This window comes from Phragmites australis, chromosome 22, assembly GCF_958298935.1.
Source record: "Phragmites australis chromosome 22, lpPhrAust1.1, whole genome shotgun sequence".
NCBI classification, from domain to species: domain Eukaryota; kingdom Viridiplantae; phylum Streptophyta; class Magnoliopsida; order Poales; family Poaceae; genus Phragmites; species Phragmites australis.
In genome coordinates this window covers 9,117,805-9,127,026 of record NC_084942.1, presented here as the reverse complement: position 1 = coordinate 9,127,026, position 9,222 = coordinate 9,117,805, and the positions used below count along the sequence as shown (strand labels likewise).

At 43.2% G+C, this 9,222-nt stretch overlaps 1 protein-coding gene across 1 annotated transcript; it reads right to left on the bottom strand.

The window, feature by feature from the left end:
* Window positions 1-207: 207 nt before the first annotated feature.
* On the bottom strand, window positions 208-5,986 carry LOC133905149 (WEB family protein At5g55860-like). Its single transcript, XM_062346869.1, has 3 exons — window positions 5,713-5,986; window positions 4,725-4,925; window positions 208-2,222 (listed from the first exon to the last, which is right to left on the bottom strand). Exons 2-3 carry the CDS (start codon window positions 4,893-4,895, stop codon window positions 444-446), a joined length of 1,950 nt encoding a protein of 649 aa, XP_062202853.1. The 5' UTR covers window positions 4,896-4,925; window positions 5,713-5,986; the 3' UTR covers window positions 208-443.
* Window positions 5,987-9,222: the final 3,236 nt, after the last annotated feature.

Here is a 9,222-nt window from a genome sequence, read left to right as displayed (position 1 = left end):
TTTATGATGCTCAATGACATGTATATGCATTTTTGGATTGTGACAGTTTATGGTACTCTGGTGGCTGATGGTGCACAAACTGCAACATCAAGTTAGCAAGATTACTGTCCAGCAAAGTACATGTCATAACTGTGACATGTAGAAAACATAATTCATTAATGCCACAATTCACAGCGTGAGCGATACTTCTACTGACACTCTGGAATCTAGCAAGAACATGACAAAGATATTGCTGCTTAAATATAACACTGAATTACATAGGTACAATGTACTCATCCAAAAGCCCAGAAAGTGTTAAAGAAACATGCAAAATATACATATAGATCAGGATAAAATCATGTCAGGAACATACTGCAAGGCGCAAGCAACTGCAAATATATTATACAAATGATTGCGTCTAACCATGACTCAATCACAACTTGCAAACAAGAGCCTCAGATAGATTACACGGATTTTTCCCCAGGAAGGTATGACGGAGAACTGCTGTCAGCATGACTCTTCTTCTTATGGAACATGCTTGTGATGTTTGGCAGCATAAAGCTCTTCCTCAGTAGCGTTCTGCTGTTCCTTTGATGCCCTTCATTCTTCTCAGCAGCTTTCCCAGCAGAAGCCTTATGTATAGGCGGAGATCCAGTTGAAGTTGCATATTCTTGTGCTTCTGCAGAAGGCTGAGCCTCCGCAGTTTTCTTCTGCTCCTTCTCTCGCCACCGCTTAAGCTCACCTTCTACAGCCTTTTTTGCTGATTCAGCCATCTCTGCCCTTTTAAGTGCCTCCTCTGTTGCCAACGCCATATCCTCCATCTCCTTCCGGGCAGATTCAAATTTCTTAATTGCCTCGTTCTCACTGGCTCTGACGGCTTCTACTTGAGCCATAGCAGCAGCAACTTTCATTTCACTCAACTTTTCTGACTCCTCGACCTTTCGGCTAAGAGAATCAAACTCCTCTTTTGAGATTGTGATCTTTGCTCCGGATTCAGAAGTTGAGGTCCGAGTGGCACTTGCTCTGTCAGATAGTTGCTTGATCTGATCAAGGGCCCTTGCTTCAGCTGCCTTTGCTTCTTCTGCTTCCTTCAAAGCCAGCTGCAACTTTTGCTCAGCTTCTGCTAGTTCAACGCGAGCTTTTTCAGCTTGATCTCTTAGTTCTGCCGCAGTCCTCTGCATCATCTCAGCTTCCTGCAGGGCATTCTTTGACTCAGAAGACAACTGCTGAAGGGCCAACATCAAGTCATCAGAAGCTGATGTAGCTTTTGATTCAGCAGCGACAGCTGCCTCAAGCTCAGATTTGCATTTCTGAAGCTTCACATGTAGATCTCCAATGATGGATTCAGTTTCTGTGTCCTTCACTTTGAGCTGATTGTGCTCCTGCTTTACAGCTTCTAGCTCCACATTCAGTGATTCCACCAAACTCCGAAGAGAACTTTCCTCCTCTGCTACTTTCTGCAACATTTCCTTAGCGTCATCCAACTCTGTACTGACAACAGCAACAGACTCTAAATCTCGAGCCCGAGCATCTTCTATCTTCTTCTGCATAGATGCAATGTCAGAATTGGTTTGGTCTAGCTTTTCTTTGAGACTGTCATAAGCAGCAGGATCAAAATCATTTTTCAAAGATAACAATTTCTTCTGTGTTTCTTCCAAAGCTTGTTTGTATGTTTTCCTAGCAACATCCTTCTCAGCAAGGATTTGTGATTCCTCTTCGTGTGCCTGTTCTGTAGCTGACTTAACGTGCATAAGCGACTCTTGAATTTCTGCAACCTTTTTACAAAGTTGATTAGCCTTTTCCTTGTTGGCTTCACTTGAGTGCAATGATTCCTCTTCCTGCTGGGCAGCAGACAACCTCATATCCAATGAGGTTTCAAAATCCTTCTTGAGCTTTCTAAGCTCCTGTTTTGCTGCATCAAGATCCGTCAAAGCAACAGTATACTGCTCCCTTGCACTTTCCAGTTCCTGATTCAGAGGACCATCTGTTCCAAGACCTTCATTTGTGTCGGCACCTTCAAGCTGCTTGGTTCGAGTCTTTGCATCCTCTGTTGCCTGAATAGCCAGTTCTTTAGACTTGTTGATTGCATCCAGCTTAGTAGTTAGCTCCTCAACAGTTTTTTTAGCTTTCTCTAGCTCAGAGAGGGCCTGTACTCTGGTTGTCTCAGCATTACTCAGCTGTTCCTTGTATTTATTCAACTCTTTCTGGGCCAAGTGCAGCTCTGTCTCCTTAGCTAACACCCTCTGCCACAAATATAATTTCAAAATTACAAAGCATCATAGCATATTTGGAGGACTAGACACCAAATAGAACAAGTAAATCCCATGAAAAGTCTGAAAGTTGAGACTATAAAGTTAAGCTATGGCAATGTACCAGTATTTATATAAAATTGAGGTGCAAAACATAAAGGAGAAATCAGGCAATACAATCCATTCCCTAAATACAGAAAATTAGATGCATGAGGAAACCTATTAGGCTATAAGCTTAAAGTGCATCTTCAAAGACAATATAGTAGAATCAAGAGTAACGAAAATTGGCAACAGGCAAAACAATTGACTCAGAACTGCGGGTTCTAGGTCCGCAACCATGGTTAGAGGAGCTAGTTGGCAAAGTCTTGTCCTCTAATTGGATGACAAGCCAACATTGGGCAATGACATGCATTCCCATCTGTTCATAAAATGTTAAATTATCTGCACACAACTTCTAGAAAGTAACTAGATTAAGATAATTTTCAACTTATACTCCTTTTCTTCATATTTTCCATTCCAGAACCGTGCAAACTAATTTACAAATCAGTTTGATTTAAAAAGAATTGTTCTCAATTGAACTAATTACATAAATTTGCATAGTTATTGATCCAAGAATCCAACTAGCGTTCTTTACTAGCCAAACGAGGGGGAACCAGGAGGACTGTACGGAAACACTCAAGATTCAATAAAGAAGCCCTGAAAGAACAGGAAAAGAAATATGCTGTGACAAATTGCGCCGACTGTGCAACACTCCCAAATGTATTCAACTATTAATATAGTCAAGATAAACAATCAAATAAAAATTTGTGCAGTGCAAAATCAATGAAATGCAAGACAATCTTCTTTGTTCATAAGACTCATCACAGCACATTGTAAATTTCATAATAATCCGTGAGTTTACAAAGCCTCTTTATACAGAATGGAAAGGTAAAAGAAAATAGGCAGGCAAAAGATAATTAAGAATCAACGAACACAGTTCCCATCCCCAACCCCCCAAAACAGAGAGTGAGAAGAAAAACTACATAAAGAATATAGTACAACAGTACAACATGTAAGGTATATTACTTGTTGAAATATGCTACAAATCAAAAGGGTACCAGCATCGAGGGCCCCAAAGATGAAAAAAATCCACACTCACTGTTATGTACGGCAAGACGTACCAGCATCGTGGGCCCCAGGCAGCCCATGCAGCCTGAGCCAACTCAATCGCTTAAGACCAACCCCAACCGTTTCCTTCCCTTCCCACTCCAAAATCCCTTCCCAGCAGGATTCCCTTCCCAGATTCATTCCCTTCAGGATCCTGCACTCCAACAGCATTCCCTTCCCCGTTCCCTTCCCCAACAGACTTCCAATATTATATTATATTTGTTACCGAATCCGTATTTTGACGAGGAATGCGTTTGCATGGCGAATGTACGGGCGTATGCAGTACTAAGGCGCTGAGGCTTCAATTTAGTAAAGATATATTCACTAATTGTTAGGTTTCGATACCATATCTTGAGGATTTTTTATTTCCATTAGAGCTCAGATTGTTAGTTTCATTGGAGACCATCATGTTAGGGCCGGCTATATATATACACATCATTATCAATCTAAGCAAGCAATAAGAAGACTCTATGTTTTCCTACCTCCTCTATCTCCCTCTCCTCTCTCACGACAGCCAGGAAGCGATCACAACTCATAAACACCAAGGTCCAGGACCTCACCCACCAGTGCAGCACGACTACAATTTGAGGAACCTAACAGGTTCCAACAATCACTCAATAAACGAAATAAAGAGATGCATTTCAACCCTTGGGAGTAAACGATCCCATCATTATAGTTGGGGCATGAGAGATTTTTGAAAAAAATATAACAACTTACATGTGGACATGTAACGTCAAATTTTGCAAACATACGATAAATCGTTTGAAACAAACAAAAGAAACAAGGATGGGAACGCATACTTTTTATATATTTTAGTCCCATTTGTCTTAATGTATGCCCCACAAACGACCATATTAAACCACACTGCAGGTGCATATAGCGGGTCCTGTATCCATGATGTTTTTCCCTTTTCAGGAACCACCCTACTGTCCCAACTGGAATGGGAATAGGCGCTCATAAGGGAAGAATTGCTTTTCCATATAATACAGGCAACAATCTTAAGCAAACACTGCATCGGAGATAAACAAGAAACAAAACTAAAGCAAATTAGTATCTGATCCTTCTTCTTTCCAACTAGATCAACAATATGTATAATAGATATATTTTCCCTTAGGTTGCAGATTTCACATCTTGTACTTTAAATTAGATAAATCCTGATGTATGTTTTGAAGCCGGCAGTTTTGGCATCAACAGAGGCTTAAGAACTATAAGACTATGTTTGTTTTAATGTTATAAGTATGTAGAGGGTCAGATCAAGCATCCTCATTGTTCATGTCAAAATATGTGTGCAAACATATATGTAGCTACGTTCAGTATTTCAACATTCAAACATTATTTAAAAATTACTACCTCTGCTTGAGGAGCCTTGGGCTTTCTTGCAGCTGATTTGTCAGATGAAAACCGGACTTCACCAAATAAACTCACTGCAGCTTTAACAGATTCAAATGGAGCCCGTGTATCTATTTCTCCAATCTCCGCTTTTTCTGCATCAGTAGGTGGTGGGCGAGCTTTTGTACCCATATTTGCCTTCACTTAAATAATTTATGAAAGCTGCAACAAAATGGCAAATCGTGTTAGAGAAAATGATGGCAGGAAAGCAATTGCCGTGTAAAGAAAGTCAGTAATGAACTCTGACATGATCAATTGGGTGAAGGAAATTACTAGCCTGTTCTAATATATAACAAAGCAACAATAATTTATGGTTTATCGACCTATCAAGACAGCATATTTAGATTATTCGAGGCACAATACTGGGAATTAGTTGTGGGCAATATTACGGGTTAGTGAGATTCAAGTCTCGAAATGAAAATTAGATAATCCAGGATGAGGCCATCTATGCAATATTTGAGCCCTAGACCAACCCTCAAGCGAAAAAAAAAAAATCTGCTCCCTTATCTTTCTGTTCTTCCCCACCCCCATAGATTCTAGCAACAAGATTCTAATTCATACAAGCTTCTAGAAAAAAGCTTTTATGTATCAACAGAAATGGTTTCATCATCTCGAATTGCTTATGAGAAGAAGCTTAAACAATACTACCAGTGTGCAGAATGCACAAGCCCAGCCGCATCCCCTGGGATTCAAGCATTACATTCGCATACAAAATAGACGATAATAATAATAGCATTTCTCTCAGGGGCATACTTAATGTGGGGAATGGAGGTTCAGTTCAACCACCCCACCCAAGAAATTTCGGACACTAAACCTGACATTAGCACTCCCACGCAGCAAACAATCCGCAACAAAACGGACGGATCGGAGCGTTGGCCCCAAAAAAAACATTTGGATTCGAGGCCTCACAGACCAAAAATGAAAAATCAGCTAATTATGGCGCCCTTACCAGCACAAATGAAGAAGAAATCAAATCAACACGCAGCGCCAGGGGTAGACGGGGACGACGAGTGCGCCTGGCTACGGGAGGAGGAAGGGAAGAGGAATGCAGCTGTGGTGGAGGATGGCTCTGGGTGGTGATCGTGGTGCCGTGTTCGTCGGGGAGGAGGGGGCTGTGGAGAGAATGCAAGAGTTTGGGGGGAGACGGAGGAATGGTGGTGGCCCGTGGTCCGTGGACTTCGGGTGGCGAGTGGGGATGAACAAGGATGGGTTGGACCGGGTGTTGAAAAGTGGCTCGGCGCTTGGAGGACGCAGGCGGTAGGTGCTAGTTTCGTAATTTTTTTATGAGAAATTTATTTATTTAAATTTTTAATTGAAAAAATATAAAAAAAACTCCATTCTCTTAGATGGCATTGGACCATCTCACAAGAATTTGGCATTGGACTGAGGCCCCATTTAGATGGGAGTGGTTGTGAACGTTATAGAGACGTGATAACGTGTGAGGTCTACTAAAGGTGGCCGTGAAGAATAGTCACGTTAGATGAGTTTTGTTGTTTTGAATAGGTTTTTTTTTGTTTTTTTAAGAAAAAAAGTTAGAAACTATTTAAAGGGTTGGCTTTTAGTTTTGATTTTTAATGGCTTTTGGTTGGCTGAGAAAGTAGTAGCTGTGGTTGAAATGAACTAAGTTTGAGAAGTAAGCTGACAAGAGTTTTTCTGCCTTTTAGTATGCTGAGAAGCTAAAAATTTATTATAAAAATTAACAACTGAAATTCAGAAGTCACAGCCACTTGCTTATTTAAAGGGCCTGAGAGCTGCGAGCTTGCAGCAGCATGTTTTAGAGTTAAATGTAATTGAATTGGCTTGTATTCAGCTATCTTTCTTTTCTTCAAGGTTGCTTACGCACATGTGTGTATCTTTTTATTCGTCCTTTTTTTTACTTTCGCCACCCTAGCTATTTTGAACAAACGCTTTACAATTTGAAAATTTCCAGTATATACCATTGTTTTAATTGCTGTTTTGGCCTACGTGCTTTGACTTATTTGACTCATGTCCCTGGTTAGCAAAATTTGTCCCCTTTCCGAGGGTTGTCCTTAACAATAATATCAGGTATACTTGACGATGGACACGTGATTTATGTCCTGGAGCTGTATGTCCTAGTCGCGTACGTGTGATGAACTTAAGAACATCAGGGTTATCTAGGTTCAGACCTTCCTTGAAATAATAGCCTATATCATGTGTATTTTTTTATATGGGTCTGAATGAACTGGTTACCCTCTTTTTCTCCTCCGTGTCTTCTTCCTTTTATATATCCGAGGGAGAGAGGACATACATATGGATCCAAGCTAAACCCAGGTCTAGCTAATCCTTCTAACCTAGGCCCATCATTACGACGAGTGGTCGTATTCCACTTGCCCAGTCGGTCTGCAGGGCATGTCCCATCGCTCCCACGCTGACGTCATCCTTATCGCCTAGACTGCCAAGTCCGTACCCACACGCTGCCTGCGCTCCTGTAAAACCTGCTGCCATGCCTTATCAGACTGTACTGTAGTGTTTAATGCTACGAGACGGGACACAATAAGTCTGCATCAGCCACGCCTAGGTCCGTCCAGAAGGACAACCTGGGTAAGAGAAAACACTTGAGTGGGAAAGTATGTAATAAGATTAGACTGATTAGGCACATACCTCTCCCGCGACTAGAGAAAACTGGTCGTGGGGTTTCCCTCTGAGACCTAGGGACTGGTCGGAGAAACTGGTCGCGTGGTCGCTGGCTGGACGCGCCGGGGGACCATGCTCTTGCCAATCATGACGTGTAGAAAAGGCTGATATTTGATCCCCGTGGGTCCCCCTGTCGGAGGACCCTATGATTCATTACACTGACAGGAGCCCCTAAGCTCCTTTGTGGATACGGTAGACTGAGCAGTTTGTTAGGTGGTCATGGTCAGATCCAGTCGTACCATTTGGGCTCCGAGTGAACATGAGTTCGCCTAGGGAGTGGTTGGCAATATGGTCCACTTTCATGGCTGGCTCAGAAAACCGCACCCTGAAGGGAGGTTAGACATCCGGAGAGAGAATCATGGGAGAGAGAGAAAAGGAAGGCATGTGCGTTGGAGAGGATCATGGGAGAGAGAAACTTTAATTGCCGTTGGACCCGGGAGGGTTTTGGTTCCCAATGCAGTCTCTCGAATTCCGAAATGGACGGGTTTGCGGCTATTGGAATATCACGCTAGCCCTATAAATTGGACAACTAAAGGCTCCTCGCGAAACTTTTCGCCATCTCCCCAATCACCAAGTTACAGCCCCCCCCCCCCCCAAAAAAAATATCCCATGGCACTGAGCACTGGCAATGAGCCAGACTTTGCCAAGTCGAAGTGCACTGAGGCGAGGCTGAAGGTGATGTATGAGAGCCGTCTGCTCCCTCACCACCTTTCTTATGGGTATAGTGCTGGGGAGGACACGCCTACTCCCCACGAGAGGGAGATTGTGATATTTGCCTCCTTTTTCTTGGCCGGTCTCGTGCCATTCTTCTCCGAGTTCTTCACTACCGCCATTTCCTTCTATGACGTTCATCACCTCCACCTCAACCCCAACTCCATTATCATGCTGACCGTTTTTGCTCACATGTGCAGAACTTTATCAGGGTCGAGATATGCCTTGATCTCTTTAGATAATTCTACATGGACAGGCCAGTGGCCGGGCCGGCCATCGGGAGCTGCGGGTTTCGTCTCCATGATGGCCTCGCCGGCTCATACCTCGAGATGGGTCTTAAGTCCTCGTGGTTGGGCTGGAGGGAGGACTGGTTCTACCTTAAGACCGAGGACGCCATGGATAATATCCACGTGCTGAGCGGACCGGCTCAATACAACGAGGACTAGGGAACCAACCCCACATCCACCACGGAGCTGTCGATCCTCACGGCCCGGGTCAAGAACCTCGTGAACATCGGGTTGATGGAAGCGTACGTCGTCCGCGACTTCATCAAGCACTGGCTGTGCCCTCTGTAGAGGAGAGAGCACCCAGGCTATTTGTACACCGGGAGGATGACGTCACTCGGGAAAGCTTCACAGGTAACGTCGCATCCCTTTTCATGGTGTCTGCTTGTTGATCTTATGGTATCTTACGTATTCCCTTATCTCAGAGTTGGCCAACGATGTCGTCGATCAGCTGGTCAAACTCCTAATGGCGGCCGCTACAAGGAAGAATGGACCTCTGCGAGACATTTTTCCACTGTGCGATCTGTCACCTTCGGAGATACTAAGAACCGATGTTTCAATGTTTCGCTCTTCGATAGAGATTTAGCTGAGTTAGCTTTTGCCGGCTTGCATGCACATATCAAAGAGAGGTTAGAGGGGCAAGAATTTTTAGATGTGAATCAAGTTTTGCAGCGGGCTCTAGCTCAAGAAAGCCGTGCCAAAGAACATAGAAAAGTTCAAAGATTTAGTGAGAAACACAAGGTGGATCGTCCGGGTGTTAATGTAGTTGAATATGAGGACGATTCATCAAATGATGATAGCGTAGACGT

What these genes read in the sequence shown, in the direction of transcription:
- LOC133905149 (XM_062346869.1), bottom strand. Translation starts at nt 4,895, where the DNA reads ATGGGTACAAAAGCTCGCCCACCACCTACTGATGCAGAAAAAGCGGAG. An exon ending in CCAAGGCTCCTCAAGCAGAG is followed by an intron (nt 2,223 to 4,724) that starts GTAGTAATTTTT and finishes TATTTGTGGCAG; the next exon opens with AGGGTGTTAGCTAAGGAGAC.